General features: G+C 38.4%; 2 protein-coding genes across 2 annotated transcripts in view; both read left to right on the top strand.

Moving 5' to 3' along the window:
- Positions 1–16,141, top strand: part of igf2r (insulin-like growth factor 2 receptor) — a 42,372-nt gene extending 26,231 nt beyond the window's left edge. Inside the window, exons 32-51 of the mRNA XM_032584743.1 lie at positions 437–563; positions 1,161–1,292; positions 1,693–1,852; positions 3,127–3,235; positions 3,880–3,961; positions 4,046–4,179; positions 4,636–4,785; positions 4,861–5,019; positions 5,098–5,308; positions 6,458–6,610; positions 7,072–7,312; positions 7,524–7,660; positions 7,818–7,935; positions 8,682–8,828; positions 9,618–9,802; positions 10,311–10,497; positions 10,569–10,706; positions 11,831–11,900; positions 11,975–12,241; positions 13,186–16,141. Of these exons, the coding sequence (XP_032440634.1) occupies positions 437–563; positions 1,161–1,292; positions 1,693–1,852; positions 3,127–3,235; positions 3,880–3,961; positions 4,046–4,179; positions 4,636–4,785; positions 4,861–5,019; positions 5,098–5,308; positions 6,458–6,610; positions 7,072–7,312; positions 7,524–7,660; positions 7,818–7,935; positions 8,682–8,828; positions 9,618–9,802; positions 10,311–10,497; positions 10,569–10,706; positions 11,831–11,900; positions 11,975–12,241; positions 13,186–13,308 (3,030 nt within the window). The 3' untranslated portion in view covers positions 13,309–16,141. The remainder of the gene's footprint in view (positions 1–436; positions 564–1,160; positions 1,293–1,692; positions 1,853–3,126; positions 3,236–3,879; positions 3,962–4,045; positions 4,180–4,635; positions 4,786–4,860; positions 5,020–5,097; positions 5,309–6,457; positions 6,611–7,071; positions 7,313–7,523; positions 7,661–7,817; positions 7,936–8,681; positions 8,829–9,617; positions 9,803–10,310; positions 10,498–10,568; positions 10,707–11,830; positions 11,901–11,974; positions 12,242–13,185) is intronic.
- Positions 16,142–16,989: 848 nt separating this feature from the next.
- On the top strand, positions 16,990–23,775 carry LOC116733863 (solute carrier family 22 member 2-like). Its single transcript, XM_032584744.1, has 11 exons — positions 16,990–17,546; positions 18,434–18,537; positions 18,631–18,785; positions 19,203–19,371; positions 19,719–19,833; positions 19,909–20,009; positions 20,802–21,016; positions 21,633–21,741; positions 21,817–21,929; positions 22,661–22,760; positions 23,508–23,775. The coding sequence occupies exons 1-11, from the start codon at positions 17,145–17,147 to the stop codon at positions 23,599–23,601; spliced, it is 1,677 nt and encodes a 558-aa protein (XP_032440635.1). The 5' UTR covers positions 16,990–17,144; the 3' UTR covers positions 23,602–23,775.
- The last annotated feature ends 810 nt before the right edge of the window (positions 23,776–24,585 follow it).

The raw sequence follows: 24,585 nt of genomic DNA, 5'->3' as shown, positions 1-24,585 counted from the left end.
TTAAACTCTCAAAGTGCTAATTTTAGCTTTACCTGGTCCAAAAAAAAAAAACTAACCAATTATTAATTCAAAAAATAATCCATGTGAGTTTTTCACATGTTGATATTAGAAGTATATTTTTGTAGCTACAAATGATGAAGCGTTCACTAAAGGAATGCTGTTATTACGTTTTAGGCTATAAAATGTTTATTTTTCTTATTCAAAAAATGTATTGAATTATTGATTATTTGCATTTTTAATGGACTTCTAGTATTGTATAAAAAGGCTCGAGTGGTTAAATGAAAAATTGCTGAATGTGCCAATGATTTGATTAATTGCTAGAATAATCGATTACTAAACTAAACATTAGTTGCAGCCCTGATTCATTCAGTGGTTCTGCCAACAAAATACTCAGCTGTTGTTTTTTAATGTGTCTGTACTCTTGTGTCCCACTCAGGACTCCAAACCCATCCTGATCTCGGAGATAGAGGATTGTGTCTACTCCTTCCTGTGGCCGACTGCTGCCGCCTGCCCTCTGAACACCAGCCAACACGACAACTGCAGAGTTACCAACCCCGCTACAGGTCATTCTAAAAATGATGGACAGTCTAATGAAAACTCAAGATTCAGTTAATCTGAGAGGTGCAGCAATTGAGCAAATGTATTTTCATAACTTCAGTTTGGACAATTAAATGGTCAATTAACTTCTGTAAGCCACTAAAGATCAAGAGTGCCGTATCCAAGCACTTTAATGGGAAAGTTAAGCGGAAGGAAACACAAAATTGCATTTTTAACAGTTTGAGTGAGATTTCTAAATCTGTTCACATTTCAGATGAGCAGAAGTTGCTTTATTAAATAAACTTGGACAACCTCCATACCAAACTGCATTGCTGCAATAATTCATGCAAAAGTCGCCTCTTGCCCATATGTGCTGTACAACACACAGGCAGACACTTTGTGTTAAATATCTTCTTTTCTTATTCTTAGATAATCTCAAAATTTTCATCAGCTGCAAGTCATGATTATCAAAATGAGCAGAAAATAAATGCTTTGGATAGGTCAATTTGTTAATTACCACTGTACATATTATCAGAGTTTCAAAAAAAATTCACTTCAACAATGCTCTTGTTTTAGATTTGATCCTCATGTTTTCCCATATTGATTATTTCTGCCTCCTCCAGGTCACTTATTTGACCTGAATCCATTGAAGAAATCTGAATATTACATCGTCTACGATCACAAGCAACCGCAGAAAACGTTTCGCTTGAACATCTGTGGAGAAGTGATGAACTCTGGATGCAGTGCAGGAACCGGTATGTGTCTCCTTCCTTTCCCCTAGAAGACAAACTGAACGCTTAAACGGCCAGAGAGACAGAAAATTACTTTAATTTTTAACAAGAAAGTCAAGAAATGAGGTTATTTATTGAACAATTCTGTCTCCTGTGCTCGGATGTTTCCAGCCACTGCTGGTGTACAATTAAAATATGTCCTGCAGGTCTCACTTGGTTACCGTTTACAGAGTTTCTGCGTCATCACTGCGTCCAAATATATCAAAACCCTCTGAAATTATTATCCACTCTTCAACTAGAAACACAAACCTGCAGCACATGAAAGTAGTTTATTATAACCGCTGGAGTGCTTGGAGATGTTTAAACAGACTGAAAATGTGAATGTTTTGTACCAGGATGAGTTGATATGAATCTATCTGTGCAGCCGTCTGCATTAAGGAGGGAAACACGGCCGTCAGCGGCGGTGAAGCGACCACCAAGCTGTCGTACAGAGATCACGTGTTGGAGCTGACGTATGAAGGAGGAAGTCCCTGCTCTGCAAACCCCCTCCTGAAACACAAGACCATCATCAATTTCATCTGCAGGTATTTTTTCTTGCTGCTCTGAACTCCTTAATTTATCATTATTTTAGTAGATTTTCTGTTTGAATTAGAGCTGCTACTAATAAATAATAATCGATTAATATATCATTTACTCTGATGATTAATCAGGTTTAAAATAATGGCATATTCTATAGGTTTTTAGTTTAACTGCGTAGTCCTTTTCTAAACAATATAAGAAAAATATTAAAAGATGAAAATAGACAATTTGGTAAATATTTTGGTGCTTAAAATGCAATAACAGCTTTTCTTTTGTGAACTTGAACTGGGTGAAACTGAAAAAACGCCACTTGAGGAGTTTTGGGTAAAACGTGTTTACAGACAAAGATGTTTTAATCTTCAATGCAAAATCTATATTTATTTGTAACAGTTTTGGCTAATCTGAATGTGTTGGATTTATTTCAGCAAATTGCCTTATTTTGAGTCTACTTACTCCAGTTAATTATTAATCGATTACTAAATTAGTTGACAGTTAATTACAATTAAACTGATTAATTGTTTTAGTCCTTGTCTAAATTAGACTTAAGACTTACAGACCATTATTTTATTATCTCTGGTAATAAAAGTTAGCTTACTTCCATATTGGTGGATAAAAACATATGATTCAGTTACTCCCTCTGGTTCTGGATGCTCTGCAGCTGGAGGCATTTTTGCTCCTACTTTTTTTATTTGACCTTCGGAAAGTAATTTTTCTGCGGAACCATGGCAACAGTTTTTGTTCTTGTTCAACCGGGAGCAACTGATCAGCAAATCCTAGGTTAGTTGAAACAGAAGCTTCATTTATTAAGAGAGGAGGAGGAACCATCTCTTCCATCCATCATAGTGGCCCAGAATGATATCCCCTACTCCAACATCTTTTTATCCATAGAGCCAAACTGAAAGGAGCAGCAAAAGCAAATGAGATGAATTATGCAATATTGCCTGGATATTGACCTGTTAGCAGGTCGTGACAGTATGAGACAGCAACAGTCTGCAGTCAGAGGCTTCTTAGAATACGCTGCAACACTGACTGCTACCGGAGCAGCATCACAATTCACAAAGACTTTTTGACGATACTTGGAAAATATGCGTCACAAATGTATCTAATTTCCCTTTGGGATAAATTCAAGTTGTAGCCATGACTTCCTGTTTCTCTGGGATCTAGTGGCTTTTTTTATCTTGACTCCATGCATATTAAAAAAAACTTGTATAAAGAGTGTGATTTGTTCTTGCTAACAATCATCAACGTTTATTTTTTTCCTCCTTATGTGATTGTTCAGGCCTTCCTACATGAGCTCCACCTCAGAGGAGCCGGTCTTCATCAGCACAAACGCTGAGACCTGCACACACTTCTTCTCCGTCCACACAGCGCTGGCTTGTGAACAAACTGTACGTGTTTCATGGTTTAGGTTTTTCTGGATGCTAAATTGTACCATGTTATTGTGTTAAAAGGTAATATTGTTGTTTTGAGATTGTTTTCAAATAATACAATGGTAATGTTCAACTGTCATTCTCAAAGCTCAGTAAACTTTCATTTCTAGCAAACATTTGACATTGGAACTGGAAGGCATTTTAAATCTCCAAAATAAACAAACAAAGCAACAAATAAATTGCATTTTTAAGTCTCTGTAAATGAATTCGTCCTTCAAGAAATGAGGCTACTTCAGGCCAAGTAATGAAGACTTTTGTCTTCCAGCTTTTGGTAGAAAAAGAGAAAAATGATAAATCATGCAAATCATCATTTGATTTATTTCTTATTACGACAAGCTTATTTTAGATCTGTTTAAAAAGTTTTAAAAATTCCAATTTAATTTCACTAGTATTGACTATTGGATGCATGATTTTATGGCTTTGTTTTTGTTTTCTATGAAGTTTTGCTTAGAAAATGATTCCCAAAACACTGGAACTTAATGTTATCACTGCTTTAAAATGGGGATTTATCGCAGTGGTTTAGTGGATGCAGTTGTGCTGTGAAATGGGCCTGAAGGTGTTCTCATTTTAATTCTTTTTATATGATTTATTTAAATCATTAGGTGACCTGTTCGGCCCACAACGGCTCTTCTCTAATAGACCTGTCTCCTCTCATTCACCGCACTGGGTACTACACGGCTACAGGTGGGTGGGCTCAGCTCTACTTGCTTTTTAATTTATTTATTTGCGTCTATAACTCTGTCTTCTTCTCCGTTCCTGTCCGATCAGACGATGCAGTGGACCAAAACGACAACTCTCCTGACTTTTACCTGAACCTCTGCGAGCCTTTGAATCCCATCCCCGATGTCACCTGCCCACCTGGTGCTGCAGTCTGCATGGACCCCGATAACGGACCACCTGTGGTGAGAAATCTAGCACACGATCTGGTTTTTATACCAAAATAAGCAGAGCAGCCATCAACACACATTCTGTCATTAATAGTTATTGGTAGACTTTATTTATAGAAACCTTTCAGCTCTGTAAAGTGGCAGTGCACAGATAAAACAACCTTGATTTCTGTATTCACATTATTATTCAGCTTTAAAAAAAAATCACAAGACATTAAAATAAAAATGGTCAGAAATTAGAGTTTAAACGGCGCATCATGACTCAACATTCCCGAGGTTTTTGAAGCAGCTCATTTTCCAGACACCAAAAAACATTAATTTATTGCCAAAAAACAGCTGGATGATTTTTCTTTTAAGCGTTAACTGGAGTTAAAAACAACTGAATTTAGGGGGTTAATTAGACATTCTAAAGTTTAGCTCTGTCTCTTATTCTTTTTTTGCTTTAATTTTCTGTAATTCTGTCTGTTGCAGGATATCGGCCGTTCAACCTCTGGCCCACAGATGAACAACATGACAGGTGAAGTGTTCATCACCTACCAAAGCTCGACCCGGTGTGCAGCAGATCCTCATCACAACTACAGTTCAACCATCGTCTTTACCTGCCAGAAAGGCCTGGAGCTGGTCAGTCTGCCCTCTCTCATCAGAAATAATCCCATCCTGCCTCCCCGTCTTTAATCTTTGGATATTTTCCTCCAGGGTTCCCCTCAGATGCTGAGGCTGCAGGGTTGCGTCTACCTGTTTGAGTGGGCGACTCCCATCGTCTGCCCAGATGCGACTCAAACCAGTGGCTGCCAGCTCAAAGACTCACAGCTGGATTTCACGTTTGATCTCATATCTCTTTCCGGCGAAGTCCAGGTGAGGATCAGCGGCTTCGTGTTCTGGTTCCAGTCTGTCTGGATTCGGAAATAAACACATTTATCTGCGGTTCTGCAGGTGAATGGATCCTCCGGGAAGTATTACATCAACGTCTGCGGCTCGGTGGCGGAGAAAAGCTGCAAGCAGAGCACGGTCTGCCTGGTTCCGGGTTCTGGTTCAAAGATGCCCGCTTCATCGTACGGCATCAGCAAAGCCATGACGATGGACTTCAAACACGAAGACCAGGCGGTGCTGATGCACTACGGAGGAGGAGATCCATGCTCAGCCAGTAGGAAGACGCTTTTGTCCTTTATGACACAAAATCATCGATTTATAAACTATTTTTTAGAGAGAGAACCAAAAAATAAAAAATATTTTAAAAACAATTGTTGTACAGCATTAAAGCTAAACAACCAAATTTAAACTCTAGTATTATAAATGCAAATTTCAGGTACGGTACTTAAAATCCTTTACAGCGCTCGATTTCTGTATAAAGTCCTTGAAAGTTTTGATATTAAGACTTCACAGTTTCATAATAAAGTGCAATCTAACATTTGATTAAAAGCCCAAATTTGGACATTATTTACATTTGAAACCAGATATTTTCATAAACTTAAAAAAAAATTAAGAATCCAATTAATCGCTTCTTTTTTAGGTTAATTAGAATTACTAAAATTAATAAAATTTGCTAAATGGCAGGAAATATTTTCAGAATTTTTTTTCATAACTTTCTTTATGTATTGTGTTTATCCTAACACAATATTTATTATTCCTAATGGCTCAATTATTTGTATGTTAAACGTAATTGTAATTAGAATATTTTTTGTTAAATTTGTGGGTTTTTTTCTCAGATCAGTCAAATGTTTAGTGCATGTGTGAAAGAGACATTTCAAAACATAAACTTTTGCTTTATATTTGTCTTCATAGAATGTAGAAAACTGTCATAAGACATTTTTTTTTTTTTTTTTTTTTAAATGTTTTATTGGCTCTAGTGGCCTTTATTTGATAGTTAATTGACAAGAAAGAGGGTAATGAGAGAAGGGGAAGACATGCGGCAAAGGTCGCCAGGCCGGGAATCGAACCTGCGACAGCTGCGTCGAGGACTAAGGCCTCCTTATGTGGGTTGTGCTTAACCCCTGCACCACCACAGCACATCCCATAAGACATTATTATTATTAACGGTAATAAATTGGTGAGTTTTAGAGAATTAAAACTGTCTTCTTTTAGCTCAATTCTTTGTTTTTATCTCCAAACTGCAGTGCTAGAAAAGTTTGACAACTTATCTTGAAAAGTCTTTAGAAGTGCTTGAAGTTTACTGTATGAAAAGTGTTAAAACTTTTCTTTTAACTGCAGCAGGCTGAACATTACTGTAGCAGAAACATCTTCCTGCTGATCAAAATGCCAGAAACCAGTTAAAGAAGCAGCTTTTGTCTCCTAGTGACCACCGAAAATGAGACGTGCGTGTTCCCCTTCATCTTCATGAGCAAGTCGTACAGCGAATGCACTATAGAAGGAAGGACGGATGGCAAGAAGTGGTGTGCCACAACTTCCAACTACGACGTCGACCAGAAGTGGGGATTCTGCAATGGAGGTGAGTTTTTCACTCCTGACCTCCAAAAAGGTCAGGATGTCTTTAATGCTGCAAAAAAATTAAATTGAAAAGATTTTTTAAATCATATAATCCACTATTTAATAGATTTTTTTTTATATTAAATTTTTAACAGAATTTGAACAGTAAATGTGTAACAAAACTTTAGAAAAACAAAAGCATTTAAAATCTTTGCACCTTGTTCAACATGAAGTGGAAAGAAAAATTACATGTTTTCAATTAGATTTTTACATGCAAATCCAAAAGTATTCAGCTCCTTTAACTTCAGATCATTTAAATAAAATCCAATGCAACTACTTTCATTTGTAGTTATTTCTGTGAAATACTCAGAGGAACACTGGGATTGTATCAGAGTGGCCTAGTCCAAGTTCAGATTTCTTTTTTTTTTTTTTTGCTAGACACCACGTCTCAAATGTAAAATTCTCCTCCGTTTTCTCTTTCAGTTCCAACTTCTGCGAAGCGCCAGTCGTCCATCCTCTTCACCTGCGAACACTTTGCAGGCCACGGCACCCCGGAGCTGTTGTCCGAGACCGCCGGCTGCCTGGCCACGTTCCAGTGGAAAACCAGCGCCGTCTGTCCTCCAACAAAGATGGAGTGCAAACTGGTGAGCCAGCATCATACGTTCGATCTGCGATCCATGTCGTCCCGCACCAAGCCGTGGAAGTTCACCAGCCAAGGATATTCGTAAGTTGGTCATGCCTTTGTCTTTTTAGGTGCTCGTATTTAAATTTGACCTATGAACAGGTCAGGATAGACCTGCAAAGCATGTTCGTTACAGTTTCTTTGCACAAAATCATTCTTAAATAATTAAATTGTAGTTCCTCCAACTCGACATTTACGATGCAGGTGGCTGCGTTTAGCAACATTGACTATAAATGTGGATCCCTTCCCGCAGGTATTACTTCAACCTGTGTCAGGGAATCTATGGTGGGCTGACCAGCTGTCCAACGGGGGCGACGGTGTGTCGACACTCCAAATCCGGACAGACTCAGACCCTGGGTTGGGCTTACACCCAGAAAATGAGCTACACTGGTAGGAAATGCACAGATTATAACAGGAAATATTTTCCCTCAACAGAAACATTTTAAAAGTAGTTTTCGAACCACAGGTTCTGCTGTTTTCTAAAGTTTTGCCTTCCAGTCGTTTTGTAAATTTCAAGCCTCTTCATCAGGTTTACGTTCCTCCACAGATGGAAAGATAAACGTGAACTATTCAGACGGAGACGATGTGTGCGGTAACAGTTTGAAGGCCAAAACGGTGATCCAGCTGAGCTGCGGCTCCACTGTGGGTCACCCGTCACTCCTCAGGTAAAACACAACAAACGCAGATCTTACATGTTTCACCTGGAAAATTGTCGGACATGTCACACTAATTCATTATCTAAAGGAAGATATTTTTGTTTTGGGACATTAAGGGGCTGATTTGTTCATATCAGTTATGCTATCTTAGCTTCCACATGTGATGCTGCAGGCAGTGATTTCCAGATCTGTAGAAATCTAGAAAATATTTCCTTCCTTCCTTCTTCATGACTTTAATCTCTTCCTCACACACAGACTCATTTTCTTATTCTCTCCTTTTTTGTGTCATTCTGTTTCCTGCATTTTTCCTATCCTGACAAAGGAGAGAATAAGAAAATGAGTATTGCTTTCTTATTATTGCTTTCTGTCTTTTTCCTTTCTCTCTTTTCTTTCTTTCTCTGTTTCTTTCTCTTTTTATCTTTAAAATATTTCATGTCCTCCCTTTCTGGTTTCCTTTTCGTCTGTAAAATGTCTTCTTTTTTCCTTCTTTCCTTTCTTCTCCTTCCTTGACTCCTCTAATCCTTTGCATTAAAGTGTTTATGAACATTATAAACTCTCTCTTCTCTTTAGCTCAGGACTTATATCATATTTCATTTTCAGGATGTTTATTAACTAAAACTGAATAATTTCCTCATAAAGTTTGACTTTCACCTGATATTTCCCGCCATGTCTGAGGTTTCGTCTTTATTCAGTGTAAATGTGAATGTGAGTCAGTGAAGTCCTCCATGATGGTTCCTGTTCTGTGCGTGGAACAGGGTCGACATGGCGACCTGTGAGTTTGTGATTGGCTGGGAGACTCGCCTGGCCTGCGCTGTGAAGCCGCAGGAGGTCCATATCGAGAACGGGATGATAAAGGTTCCCGACACCGGAACCAGTCTGAATCTGGGAGAACTCTACACCAGGTAACCCATACAGTGTCATATTAACGTTTATAATATTACAGGAACCAACCTGCTGTACAACAGAGACAAAAGTTTAACAATCCAAGTTTTCATTCAAGAACTTTTTCATCTTCACCAAACTAATTAGGATAACCTCAAAAATCTGCTCTGAGTTGACAGTTTTATTGTAAAATCTGAAATTATCATGATTAATTGATTACTGAAATCATTGTCAACCAACTGGTAATCAATTAATCGTTAAGTGGCGTATACAGACTTATAAAATGCCGTTTACTGAAAGAATAAAAGTCAGAGCGGTAATTAAGCCAAAGCTATAAACATTTCTAGTGGCACTGTTTTAACTTCATCTGGTTTAAATTTAGTTTAAAAAAAATCTCTTATGAAGCATCTTTTCTATCAAATTATTAATTAGTGAATCCAAAAGTTAATCAACAGAGCTTTACACTGTTTGAATGAGTCAAGCAGAAAGCTTTTCACATGTTGATGTTTGATGGCACCAATTGGTGCCATATAAATGAATTAAATTGAAGTATTTTTAGCATCAAATGTGCACTAAGGGAATACCGAAATGTTATTTTATTTTATGCAATTACATGTTTATTTTCTTATTTAGTAAAGAAATTCAATTGTTTATTGCATTTTTTTATGAATTTCTAATACTGTTTAAAAAAGAATTAGATGAAAAATCAGCGAAAAGTTCCAATTGTTTTTATCCGATTAATCAAATTCTAAAACAATCATTAGTTTCAGCCCAAAATTAAATGTGCAAACTATTTATTTCTGTGTCAGACCACATCAGGCATCTGGCGACATCCGTACCAACGGCGACCGTTACATCTACCACATCCAGCTGTCTGGCATCACCAACAACTCCCTGCCGAAGTGCCTTGGTGCAAACATCTGCCAGGTGCAGCTGAACGCAGACTACAGGCGCAAGATTGGCTCCTCTGACAAGGCCAAGTATTACATTAACGGTAATTTATGTGGTTAACACCAAAACCTGCGATTGTTGTAGAAAAGCTGGTTCCTTTCTCCTTTTGTTCAAGTTTACTCCCATCAGCAGCAGACCTGCTAATCCTGTTAGCATTGTGATTAGCTTCCTCAAAGCTCAGCATTGCAAAGTTGATCTAAAAAAAAGGTGTTCAACTTTGGATCCGGCCTGAATCAAAAATCTGAAGGGTCAAAACTCAGGAGAAGTGAAGGCTGCCAAGAATTTCAAGTTCTGATAAGTTTAAAAAAAAAAAAAAAGGCTGTCAGAGGCACTTTGATCAACCTGCTTCAAACACCAGAACAGCCACTAGACAAAGAAGAGATGAACGCCTTCCTGTGGCTCAGAATCAGAACAAGTTTAATTAAACATCAGTGAAAATCTTGAGGAATTTTTGGGCTTTCAGATGAATGTATGAAGCAAACAACAAGTTATTAGAAAGTCATAAAAAGTCTTTAAATGTCAGGCCTAAGGTCTTTGCTTGGCATCTCCAGGAGGAGACCTGGACGTTCTCGTTCCCTCGGACTCTAAGTGCCACAACGAGGAGAACAGAACCGTCTACTCCACCATCACGTTCTACTGCAGCCCGTCGGTCGGCGTCGGCATCCCAGAGTTCCTGCTGGAGACAGACGACTGCCAGTACCTGTTTGTGTGGCACACAGAAGCCGTGTGTGGGCTGATGTGAGTAAACGTCTCCTGACTTCACGCCTCGTTTTAGAGGTTTTACTCAAATGGAGGTCGATTCTCTGCAGAACCATCGATCGTCAGACGTCGGACGGCGACATTGATTCTTCCCGCCGCAGCCAGGCGTTGGGAATAATGCTGACCCTCCTGCTGGTGGTTCTGGTCGTCTGTCTGCTGGGATATCTGCTGCACAAAAGAGAACGAAGGTAAGTCCTGTTCAGTCCGTCTTAATCAAACTGCAGTTCGATTGTCTCTAGGAAGTCCAGTTTGTCTAAACAAAGTGAAAACGAAAATATAAACAGATAATCTGAGGGTTTAAAAGCCAACACTGCATCTTAAAAACAAAAAACTTTTATTGTTTTTAAATATTCACTGTTCTGTAGGTGTGAATGTGTAGTTGAGCTCATGAACTCTACAGACCTCAGTCTCTGTTCAGTTGAAGTGAACTCTGGTGCAGTTCGAATGCTGATGGGAACGTCAAGCGAACTGGAGACTGCTAGAAAAGCAGAAAACGATCGACAACAGGGAATTCTGGGTAAATACTAGGGCTGGGAATCGGTTTCTTACTCACAATTTGATTGAATTTGGATTTTTGAGGCCACGATTCCATTCTAAATTGATTTTGGAGTCAAACAAATTCTGCCTTCGATTTTGAAAAAGATTCTCATGATGTACTCCAGTCTGCCTTGCAAGTGGAGCTAAAGTGTCACATTTATTAAATTGTACATATTAACCGATGCTTGGATGGAATTACTTCCTCAGTTATTTTTACAGTTTCTGCAGACGACCTCCTCCCTGGACGACCACGTTGTAATTCCCATTCTGAGGTTTTCAGTCATTTTGTCTTTGTGGTTGTTTAGCAAAGAATCATAAAAAATGTACATAATTCTCCACCATGTCAGCTAAATGTTTCGTATTCATGTTGCCTCTGGATACAAAAACCGGAGAGTGGAAGCTCTTGAAGTGCATTTCTGCATAAGACATGGCAACAAACCAATCAGACACAATCAGACCTTACAGAGCTGTGTGCCAGAGGTCAAGGCCTACCTCAGCAGATCTGTGTCAGCTCGGCGCATTTCTGATGTTTCCAAAGTGCTCAATCTTGCTCAGTGTCGTCTTCAGAGATTTTTATGCAGCGCCCCTACAGGCAAGGAGGGGAACGGTTTTTTCAATCAGTTTGCTTTGACTTGGTGTGAAAGCGAACTGTACCGAATGAAAATTAAACAAATGTAACAACTTTGGTTGCAATATTTGATTATGAGACTGACGGGTGTGAAATCAGCCTAAGAAAAAATCCGTTTTTGTTTCTTCTCTCTCATCAAACATTCAGGGAGCTCGTGATGCAGAAGGTCGCCGGCTGCTGCAAGAGAGGAAATCAAGTCTCGTATAAATATTCAAAGGTTCGTTCTTGCCGCCTTCAGAGAGCGCAGGAGTTCTCAGTTTGCTGCTGCTAAATCCGCCCTTTGACCCCCAGGTCAACACGGATGAGGAAGGCGGTGAGGAGGAGATGGAGTGGCTGATGGAGGAGCTGGAAGCCCCTCTGTCTTCCTCCTCGCACCGCGGGAGGAGTAACCATAGCAACGGCCACATCAGGACCAAGCCGGTGAACACGGACGGGCTGCGCTCGTTCTCTCTGGACGAGCAGGACGATGACAGCGAGGACGAGGTGCTGAGCGTCCCGGGCGTCAGAGTGCTGAAACCGCCGGCGGCGTCCAGGACTCAGCGCAGCTCCGTCCTTCAGGTCAGAGGTCACGCCGGTCGATCGGTCATTTTTTTAAACTCAAATTTTGTTTACAGAAACTCCATAATCCATTTTATTTATGTGTAAATAATAAAATGAATTATTTTATTATCCATTGCAGACAACAATGCAGATACAGAGAAACAACGTTGAATTGATTTAAAATGTAGATATAAATTTTTTGCTAATTCTGCACCAGTACAGCTCAGTTAAATACACCAGTAGCTTCTTTTTTTTTTTTTAAATCTTTTTTTTTTTTTTTTTTACCCCTCCAGGGGGTCTTTTTGTGGGCTCTAGTGTCCCTTAAATGACAGTAGGCTGACAGGAAACAGGGAAGGAGAGAGGGGAAGACATGCGGCAAATATCGTCGGGTCCGGGAGTCGAACCCGCGACGGCCGCGTCGAGGACTCGAGGCCTCCAAATACGGGTCGCGCTAACCGCTACGCCACCACGGCACGCCCAGCAGTAGCTTAATAAGCTACAACTTTCATTTGTTCCGTCAGAACAGCGACTGTAAAATTAATAATAAAGAAATGAACTGCGACAAAACGTCTTTCAAATGGTTCAAGAAAGTGAAATTAGGAATTCTAAATATAATGCAAAATAAATAAAGGATGGCATCACTCAGAGCACAAAGCATAGAATTAGAATGAATAGATCTGCCTTTATGGATTGGACACATTGTCACCGATACCCAATCTAGATTTTTTTTAACATCGGAACTGATACAGATATTAATATCTAGACTCAAAACAAGAATTGCATCATTTTTTACAATAATTTCTGTGACAATTTATCAACCAGTGAAATTTGTTTTTGTTTATCCTTGCTTTACTTTTGACTTTTGCAAAATCAGTTTAGAATATTATGGTTTATCACAACAGTTTCTGGGATAATAAATTGTCTCCAAAGCCTCACAGTGTGCTTTTTGTTTTTTATTCCAGGAGGAGAGTGATGAAGACCTGGTGGGCTTGTTGGAGGAGTCGGACAGGGCGAGGCAGAGCAGCAAACCTCGCAGCCGGAAGCGTGAGGACGACGACAGCGACGAGGATCTCCTCAGGGTGTGATGTCACCGCCTGAACTCTTCTCTCAGTGAATGTCTCCAAGACGGCAGCAGCAAAACCAACAGATTGCGTTTTTTCTCTCCCCTCCGCTGCGCCTTTTCTCGGCCGATTCGGACTCGAACTGCCGGTGTTGATTTTAATTTATTGAGAGGTTTATTATTTAAAACTGTTCTTCAGGCCTTTAGCACCTGCGTCTCTCAACTAAACCCCGATTGCACACGTTCCTCGGTGAGAAAACCACAACTCTATTTTTATTTTTCAGTTTTAATAAGTTCGTGCCATTAATTTAGCACTTTGATGAAATCAGCACAACATTCGTTAGGTTTTCTTTAGGAACGTGTTGGAAGCTGGTGAAACGTTATTAAGGGACGAAGACACTGTTTACAGCTGCTAGCAGAGCAGGTTTTGTTCTTTCTTTCCCCTTAAAAAGAAAGTTTGATGCCTTCCTTGATGGTTTTGTCCAGCGAACAGGTTTTTTTGTAAATGGACGATCATGTTGTGTTTGTTGTTTGTTTCTCGACCTCTTTGGTGTGTCGCACACACGTTTATTTTATGATTATTTAACGGATTTTCTGTACGACAGCCTGAAGTGGGAATGGATGGTCGACTGAAGGGAAACTGGAGAATGGAAGCCATATTTCAGTCACTAATCTAGACTTTTTTCCTGCTCTTTTATGTTATAGACTCAACTTTGGTTTGCAGGTCTTGCTGATGTTTCTGCTCCAAAATGTTTTAGATTTTTCAGTGTCAGAGTTCACAGTTGGCCAAAAACATGCAGGTTTAACTTGCATCAGTGTTTGTTTGGTGTAAGACATAAAACCAATCTGCAGTGTTCTTTACACAGTCTTTGGGCAACTTGTTTGCCAATGAATCAGTGCTCAGATGTTCTAGTTTTGAGTAATTCCAGGATTTAAAATGGTTCATATTTTCTTAAACATCCTCTTTTTTTGTCCAATTTATGCTATTGAATTAAGCAAAGTAGCAACTCCCACAAAATGATAAAATTAAAAACACAGGTCAAACAAGAGTTTTAATTTTTTTTGCAAATCTAACTAAATTTATTTCAATTTTGCTAAAAGAAAAATAATGAACATCTAAATCTGAACTGATATTAATGCAAAAACTTTTGCTTCATTTTGTTGTCCAAAAAGTCAGTTTCCACCTCAAAAACATAAAGTACAGATACCGTTGTGTACTTGAAATAAGACTAAACTAACTTACACGTAACTTTTCAGAAAGATATGAGCTTAAATAAATTATTCTTCAATATTGATGAAAGTGCCATTTCCACTAGCAAATTATTTCACTTGTAACAACATTTTTCCCGTGTTATAAATCCGTATGCAGATATAATCTACCGATGGAACTAGAACTTTTTCATCAATGTTAAGGAATTATTTACCTAAAACAAGCTCTTATATCTTCCTAAAAAGTTACTTGTAAGTTAGTTTTGTCTCATTTCAAATATTTGCACTAGAATTTAGACATAAATACTTGGTAAGATTTTGTGTTTTTTGCAGTGTCCAACTTGGGATCAGAAACAGGAATTGAGTGTAGCAGTACAAATAAACCACGTCAGGGTTGATCTGGGTACAGAAACAAAAACCTCATTTCAAACAGAAAACAAACTTTATTTAGGAGCCTTGTTACTTACTAAAAGTTTACTAATGTTAGACACAACCAGGCATAGCAAAGTGCTTGATTACATGACCATTTGGCTTGCCATACTCCCAACCTGCTCTCCTTTGTAACCATTGGTTACCAAAAGCTCTAAATGTTTCAAAATAAATAAAACAAACATCTGATGCGATCTTTGCATTGCTGTAGTGTGGAGAGCTTTAGATTGGCTTTTCATTTTTTTCCCACCTCAGCTTTCCATAGGTTTTGCTCTTTCTGTCCTACTTTGAGGGATTTGGGACAATCACATGTACTGCTACACTCCTAAAGAAAGAGTTTATCTTCTCCTCTAAAAAAATACAAAAATTCTTCTTGATCTTCAAAACACTTGAAATTTATTGTTAAGCTGCATTTATTTCTATCATTTACCTAAATACAATCTACTTGAGACTTCATGTCACTTCCTGTAAAATACACTGGAACAAAATCTTAGAATGTGACAAAAAAATCTATATTTTAAGTGCAAATTATGAGAGAAATTTCTTTAGGATTAGACTAACTGGAGTATTCAAGCTTCTGTAGGTAACCATTACGTCAAGGTCTTTCTTTTTTAGAGTCTAACAGTGTTTTTATGGATGAGTTGACCAAAAACAAACCACAAACACTCGTTAGCGCTCCTGTTTTTATCACTTGGATCACAAATATCTCATTTAAAAATCAGATTTCGTCATGGGAGAGAGAGACGGTGTGTGGGTTTTCCTCAACATGATTTCAGATTATTTATCAAAGGATTCAAAGATGAAATTAAATTATTAAACTGTTGATTTGAAGTTACATCAATGTAAAATAAAAATAAAACAGCCCCAGTTCAATCACTCGTTAATGAATTCTGGTTTGAACTGTTGTTTTGGGAATTTTGTAACTTTTTCCCGTTTTCTGTTGCATCCTTTTCTGCTCTGCATGGGACTGTTCTGTCGTAAACGTTCTCCTGAACTTTCTCATCCGTGAAACTCTTTCAGGTTGAAATCTGGAGTTAAGAGAAAGCTGTGACATAAACTGGAAAAATCCCCTGGGATGATGATTTGGTACTTATGGGGTTCGTTATGTTTGAGTTGATCTGAATTATATTCTCTGTTTGCAGCTTTTTCCGTTTTCTTATTTAAAAACAAAAGATTGATGTAAAGAATAATGCATTATTTGAATAAATAAGAGATTTGCACTCTGTTGTTGAAGTTTCATCTCATCCTGATGACAGTTTTTATGAAATATTCCTTCGATTTTTTCTTTACATTGTTGAATTTTTTATGGAGCTAAATTGGGGCCATAAATTTTGTGCAACAAAAAAAAACCATTGAAACTGAAGAAGTTTTAAAACTGTAAAAAATATGTAAAACTGTTAAAAATGTTCAATGCTATTTTTGGAATCAAGTTTTCTTTTTCCAGGTTCTACGGAGCTAAATTGGGGCCATAAAGTGTATTTTAGAAATTTGAAACTAGAAAAAAATGTTTGAAACTGAAAAAAAGATTGGAAACTGTTTTTCAGTTTCAAATCTTCAATTTAATTGTTTTTCAGCTTTAAAGTTATTTCAATTACAAAATAATGTTTCAGTTTCAAATCTTTTGTCTGTCAAAATAGTTTTTAAGTTTAAAATATTTTTATTCAGTTTACCGTTTCCATTTTCAAATCCTTTTTTCAGTTTCAAACTTGTTAATTTCAAAATAACTGTTTAATGTAAAATCTTTCTTTTTCTCTTACTAATCTGTGTTTTTTTCCTTCAGTTTCAAGGTTGTTGTTTTTGTTTTTCTTTTGAACAAACTGTATGGCCCCAATTTCGCTCCATAGAACACTTTTCAGACTCGTCTGAGACGATGCGAGTTTGTCTGAATTAATTCAGACCTGAGCGGGTTTAAATGCGCAGTATTTAAACTTTAACTGGTTGCATCAAGCTGCTCCATCAGATGCAATTATGTTAACGGAGCTTTGAAAAATTCATGCAGGCTTTGCGCCAACTTCTAACTGTTCGTCTGACGTCTGTAAAAATCACAGCAAAGGTTTTTCATGCTCTGCTGCACAGCATGCAAAGAACAGACGCATTTCAGTGGACCTTTGCTCCAGTTGGTCCCGTTAAAACCCCAACTGGGCCAAACTGGGCCCGCAGTTCGAATGGTCGGTGCGCAGCGAGAGGCCCGGCATACAGATCAGCTGCTTGGAGGCAAAACTCATGGCCACTTTTGACGACATCTTGGAGGAAGCGGGGAAGTTCGGGCGCTGCCAGAAGCGGGTCTTCGCCCTGCTGTGCATGGTGTCCATGCCGTGGGCCGGCGTGTACGTGGGCATCGTGTTCCAGGGCTTCACGCCGGATCACTGGTGCCGGGACTCGGCGGCGGTGCAGCGGAGGGAGGCCTGCGGATGGAGCCGGGAGGAGAGTCGCAGGCTGACGGCGCCGCTGCTCAACATCACCGGGGTTCTGCAGCGCAGCAGCTGTTTGCGCTACGAAGTGGACTGGAATGTGACGGAAAGCAGCTGCGATCCACGGGAGACGGACCGGAGCGAAACCCCCACGGCCGGCTGCACCCAGGGCTGGGAGTACGACTATGACGGGAGGAAGTCCTTCGTCACCGAGGTGAGGAAAGTTGAGTTTGAGTTGATAGAAAATACAAAGTTTCTATTTTTATTGCATTTGGTGAAGGATAAACATTTCTGCCTGAGCAAAGTTTGCAGGAGAAAATTGGTTTTCACTGCAAAACACAAAATCTGACCAAGCTGGTCTAGTTTCTAGTGTAAATCTTTGTACACTTGAAATAAGACAAAACTATGAAGACAGAGTAAATTTATTATTTAGAAAAAGACTCGGACATTTCTGAGTTTGAGAAGCTGAACATTTGACAAAAAAAAAATAAAATAACTCAGCAATTTTGAGATCAATCCCAGACATTTTTGAAAAAACTACATAAAAATGTCTGAATTTGAAAAATTAAAAATTTGCACAAAAAAAATGAGATTTGAGATTATTCTCAGAATTATTAAAGAAAGTGATGTGGAAATTTCTGAGTTTGAAAAATCTCTTTTCCAGGAAAAAGCTCAGAAATTATGAAATTCATCTCAGAAATTGTGGAGGAAAAAAACTGGGAAATTTTTTGGTTTGAAAAGTAAAAAAATTTGATTTTTCAAACTCAGAAAAGTTCCTTGTTTTTTCCCCTTAAGTTTTCTTTTTTTCCAATGTTTTTTTTTTTTTTTACCTTTGAAGCTCAGAAATTCTTTTTTCTTTTTCTTTAAAATTTCTGAAATCAATGCAATGTAGTTCTGTGGTTTCCAAAAGTTTGTAGCTTCAGTTATTTATTTTTATTTTATTTTATTAACCTTTATTTCACCAGCAAAATCCCACTGAGATTAAAAAAAAAATTGCAGGAGATTCTTGACCAAGACTGATATTTCTAACAGGTTAATATTCTGTTTAACGCAAATAAAATGGAAATTATTTCATGTTTCACCCTGATTTTGTGTCTCCAGTTTGACCTAGTGTGTTCAGACGGGTGGCTGGTGGATCTGTACCAGGCCACGCTGAACGTTGGCTTCCTGATCGGCAGCATCGCCATCGGTTACCTGGCCGACAGGTTGGTTTGCTTTCTCTGCTCTGATTGAGTTTAAACAGCAGGACGATGTCGGAGTTTGGGATCATTTCCCAGTAAATGTTTGTGTTTCTGCAGGTTTGGGAGGAAAGTGAGCTTCCTCATGTCCAACGTGCTGAACGGGATCGCCGGCATCCTGGTGGCCGTGGCTCCCAATTACATTTCTTTACTGGTTTTCAGGACTCTGTACGGGTTCGGAGTGAAAGGAGGATGGGTGGTGGGATACGTACTCAGTGAGAATCTTTTTGTTTAACATACAGATCATATCGCTTATCAGTTATCGTGATAAATTTCTTAGCATAATAAGATTTTGATTTATTGTTGTCACAATAAATTCTAATTAATGATGTTTAAAAACTGTTAAAACTGTCCAGGATTTGTTTGTGGTGCTTTGACTTCTGTGGTTTGCAGTAACAGGTATACAGTTACATAAAAACATATAAAGTAGCTCCTATCACTTTTAAGGAAATTTACTCCTTTTTTTTCTTTCCAATATACCATTGAACACATCGGCCACCTGTACATCCATGAAACAAAACAAGCATCAGGAGATTTTTCAGTTCTAATAAAGTCATCATTGTTCTACATAAATAGAAATAAATTAATTCTGTGTAGTTAAAAAAATCCAGAACAAAATGTTTGTACGTCAGTCACAGAGATCGTTGGGGTGGAGTTCAGACGGACGGTGGGAGTTATTTACCAGATGTTCTTCAGCGTTGGCATCCTCATCCTCCCTTTGCTCGCCTACTTCATCACGGACTGGCGCTGGCTGCAGGTCGTCATCACCGTCCCCTACATCCTCTTCCTGTCCTACTACTGGTGAGACGCCTGAATGCCTCACTGATGAGTAAACAGTGAACTTCTTTAGTGAACAAAGAAAAATGTCAGAATGTTGTTTTGGCCCTAATCTTCTTCCATAGGCTGTTGATCACATGATGAGTGTGATTCACAAAAAAACCCCAAAACTTTTCTTTGCAGTTTTGCAAAATATACAAATTTTGATACACCACAAAAAACCACCTCATCCTAGTGCAAAAACGTTTTATTGGAAAATGAGTTTTTTCAAAATTGGCTTGCAAAAGCTCATAATTTAGACATACAGTATGAGGTGAAAAACTGGGATTTGTGGAAGATTCCTGATTTCTGTCGTCGTCTTTACCTCTAAGGTTCATCCCTGAATCTCCAAGATGGCTGCTGTCTCAGAACAGGAAGTCCAAAGCTGTGAGGATCACCAAAGACATGGCGAAGGAAAACAGGAAGACTCTGTCCAAGATGATCGAGGTAACACTCACCTCTCCTCCTCAGTCTGGACAGATAACCCGGCGTGTGAAACTCCTGAATGTTTGTGTTTTATAGACGCTGTCGGATGATAACGCTGATTCCTCCACCGCCTCCTTTATGGACCTGATCAGAACTCCAAAAATGAGAAAACACACGATTATTCTCAGCTTCAACTGGTGAGCTTTTCTCTTAAAACTCCATGCAAACGCTGGTTTTCCCCCAGTTTTTGAAAAACAAAAGTTTTGTTCGTCTAGTTTCCAGTGCAAATATCTTAGTAAATTTGAAACAAGACAAAACTAACTTACATGTAACTTTTCAGGCAGATATAGGAGCTTGTTTTAAGTCAATAATTCTTTGAAACTGACTGTTATAACAATACGGTATGAGACAGATAATCTGAGAAAAAACTGAGCTCCTGTGCCATCTTGTAGCGCTAACTAGAAACAACCAATCAGAGCCAGGAGGCGGGTCTTAGCGCTGCCAATCATAGCTGATTCAGTTTCTCTTTGTCAGCAGAGCCTGTTGTGAATGGTAAGGCTAGTTAGCATAGCCACTAATTATGGCAGATAAACAGTTTTCCTGTAAAGGTAAGTGTTTCTCCACCATTAGCACATTTAGCAACAAGTACATGAGGTTGATTGATGGCGTTATGACCTTCCTCCTCGCTCTGATTGGTTGTTTTTGACCAGGAGTATTGCATCTCTTCAGACAGAAATATCAGCTCAGGTAAGAGGTGGAATAGACCAATCTTTTCACAGATTATCGTTTTATAACAAAATATGTAAAAAAAAAACCCCAAAAAAACAAACTTAACCCTTTCATTCCCAGGCTGAAGAGAATCTTTCTGGATTTAATTTTAGCCTGATTTTGACACAGTTTCAAAATTTTAGGGTACAATTTTCATGCTTCTATCGTTATGTTAATCCCAAAAATGCGTTTCTAAGGCTTCTGTGTCGGCGTGCCTCCAGGTTCACCAGTGCCGTCGTCTACCAGGGTTTGATCATGCGGTTGGGAATTCTGGGAGGAAACGTCTACATCGACTTCCTGATCTCCGGGCTGGTGGAGTTCCCTGCCGCCTTCCTCATCCTCTTCACCATTGAGCGAATCGGCCGACGCCTCCCATTCGCCACCGCCAACATCGTGGCCGGCGCCTCCTGCTTCATCACAGCCTTCATCCCTGACAGTGAGGCTCTCAGGAGAAACTAGGGAGCATTCACACCAGCCCTGTTTGGTCCGCTTTCATTTAACTCTAAAATGTCTGGTTCGTTTGGGGAGGTGTGAATGTGTAATTGGACTCTAAAGCGAACTCTGGTGCGCCTACAAACCTTGGTCTCGGTTCGGTTGATGTGGACTCTTGTGCGGTTTGAATGCATATGTGACCGCCCTAAAAGCAGGAAGCAAACTAAAACACAAGGCATTCTGGGTAAATACAACCAAAACAAACGTGTGTCTAGCTCTAGTGGGAGAAATGGCTCATGGTCTTTTACAAAGACAAAAGAGAAATCCTACATCCGTTAAAATCTGTTGCCACTCCATTTTGTTTTACATTCAGAAGTTTTCGTTTTGTTTCCTTCAGTGGTTCTTGATGCAGCGCCCCCACAGGCGAGGAGGTGGACAGGTTTTTCATAGAGTTAACTTTGTTTGACACATAGCTAACCGTAACTAGCTGAAAATGTAACAAATGTTTCAATTTTGATCCCCAATCGAACTGAGTATATCAGACCATCAGCTGTGAAAACTAAATGTATTACTCCACGTTTTTCAGCAGTTAACAGTTTATTTTTCCTCGACTCTCTCAGGTATGTTCTGGTTTAAGACTGTGGTGGCCTGCGTTGGTCGGCTGGGGATCACCATGACTTTTGAGATGGTCGTTTTCGTAAACACTGAACTCTACCCAACATTTGTCCGGTAAGACTCTTTCTTTGATTGTTCGTATATTTCGGTTAAGAAGCATTTTAAATCTCAGACTTGTTGTCTTTCTAGGAACTTCGGCGTGTCGGTTTGTTCCACTCTGTGTGACGTTGGGGGCATTGTCGCTCCTTTCCTGCTCTACAGATTGGCTGTCATCTGGCTTGAGCTCCCACTCATCATTTTTGGTGTGCTCTTAGTTTTTTAAATAACCTACAGTGTCATTTAAGGTTCACATCAATGTAAACCTGCGACAGACTGGCGACCTGTCCAGGGTGACCCAGCCTCTCGCCCCGAACGTAGCTGGAAAGGCACCAGCACCTTCTGACCCCACTAGGGACAAGAGTGTTAGAAATGGATGGATGGATGGATGGATGGATGGATGGATGGATGGATGGATGGATCAATGTAAACTAAAAAGTTTTGTTAGTTTCCCTTGTCTGTAACTTGTGTGCATTTCCACTGTCTGGTCCAAAATCAGGCCTGTAAATCACATCAACTAATCAGTGTTGCTACGTCTGGGGACACAAATATTCACCAACCACAACATAATAGCGTCTAATAAGTTGAAATAAAACTATTTTAGATTGTTTTATATGTTATGGTGTTAAAGCAAAGTAGTGTCACTCCAAATGTTTGTTGAAATTTTAAAGGAACTGCATCAATACTCTACTGAGCGACTGCAAGGGAAATGAAAGTATAATGCAAAAACATAAACTCTGTATTTTTGCTGTAGTTTCTAATGCAAATATTTTAGTACACTTCAAATAAAACAAAACTTACTTACAAGTAACTTTTCAGCAAGAAAGAGGAGCTTGTTTTACGGACTCATTTTAAGTAATAGCTAAAACTTTTAGTTGTGACAAAAAATGAGAAGTTAACATGATTATAAAAGCTGAGTTTCTAATTTGCTCTGCAGGATGTTTGGCCTTCGTGGCTGGTGGTTTAGTTCTCCTTCTTCCAGAAACCAGAGGTGTGCCGCTGCCTGACACCATCGACCATATCGAGTTTCCTGAGAGGTGAGCTGCGTGCTTCAAAAAAAAAAGAGAATATTTTTAAATGCGCCTGTCCAGTTTCGTTCATGGATGTAGATTAAAGAATCAAACTGACTAAAAGAAACAGAGTCTAAAAATAAAACCAATATTTATGATTTCTAAGCATGCATTTTATCTACTAGCCAGCAGGGGGAGACATTAGTTTTTACTGAAAAAAAAAAAAAGATTGACAGAGGAAACTAAACCTCCACAATAATCTATTTTTTACAACGGAGTATTAGGGCTATGCTAAGAAATAGTGATAGAAATAAAAGTACATTTATAAAGACATACATGAATAAAGTTGTAATATTATGAGAATAAACTTGTACGAAAATAAAGACATATAAGAATATCGCACAATACAATGACTTTATTCTCATATAAGTTTATTCTAATAATATTATCTATTTTTTTATTGTTTTAGCATCTCTCTAATAATCTTTTTTTTGTCAAAGTTTTCAGAATATTTCATCTTTATTCTTGTAATATTATGACTTTATTCTCGTACGAGTTTATTTCCGCGATATTATGACTTCTCGTAATTCTTGTTATTTTATTTATTTTTTCTTAGCCTGGCCCAATCTCTGTTGTCATTTTTTAACCATATGTAGCAAAATATTTAAAAGGTTGTGCTTATTACCTGTCTTGCTGAAGCGAATTAAGGTAAAATTAAAATTTTCTATTGTATAAATTGACAAAGGTTTTTCCATGCATGATGTTTGTGTTCAGGGTGAAGGAAAAGATGATGCTGGAGAGCCAGCAGCTGGCCAACCTGCTGCCCAATAGCAACGTGTCGTCCTGCAAAGAACCAGCAGCTGTCTGATTTATTTATTTCTCTTCCTCAACTCTGTTTTTATTTGTTTGGATTCATTAAAACTCATATTGTTGCTGTACTGTTCACATATTCACAGAAGTTAGAGCTAAGATGAATCTGCGTTTATGTTTTCTGCTGTTTGGCTACAGTATTAAATTATTAAAGAGTTTTATTCTAAATACACTGGAGTGTTGAGTGTTTTTGTTCAGAGGTAAAAAGTTTTACTGATTTTTAATCTAACGTGATGTTTTATGGCCAGCAGAGGGCGATAATCATGCAGCTGGAACATCTGATAATCGGGCCTGAAAATGGAAGTTTTTACTTCATGATTTCATGTTCAAACTATATAGTCTATGAACTTTCATTAGTTCACAGTAACTCGCCTTTATTCAGCTAAAGTTCATAAGTTATTGTCTATATATTGTTTCTGTGGAGAAAAGTTACATATATTTCTATGAAGAAGAAAAAAACAATGAGGAAGTTTAGCTGCTGTTGTTCCCATTTTAAAATTAAAAATGAAATAGAAAAAAGTATAAAAAGTAAATTACGTCTATCAATTATTCCTCGTAAATATGGTTTATGTTTTTAGAATAAGATTTAATAAGAGGGACATTATTTCTACTTTAGGATATAAACATCTTGAACGCAGCAGTTACATCATTCTGACTTATTTCCACATTATTGTCAATGTTTTATCTTTAAAACTGAATTTTGTCATTTTTCTCAGCATTTCTACATTTTTCTTGAAAGTTTGGACTTTATTCTGTATTGAAGAAGAAGAAACATGCAGCATTTGTTTTTCTTGATCCTCCTTCCTATATTTCATATAATGCTGGTTATGAAGATGTCCTTTTTCTCTCCACATAAAGCCGTTTGTAAATATGTAAATCATTGAATCCTAAACATTCCTGGATACCAATGATTATCTGTATTCCTTGAATCTGTGATTGTGTAATACTTCATTGAAAACGGAAAGCATGCTTGTTACAAATT

Source organism: Xiphophorus hellerii, chromosome 15 (assembly GCF_003331165.1).
Source record: "Xiphophorus hellerii strain 12219 chromosome 15, Xiphophorus_hellerii-4.1, whole genome shotgun sequence".
Taxonomy (NCBI): Eukaryota; Metazoa; Chordata; class Actinopteri; order Cyprinodontiformes; family Poeciliidae; genus Xiphophorus; species Xiphophorus hellerii.
This window is presented reverse-complemented; position numbering and strand designations above follow the sequence as displayed.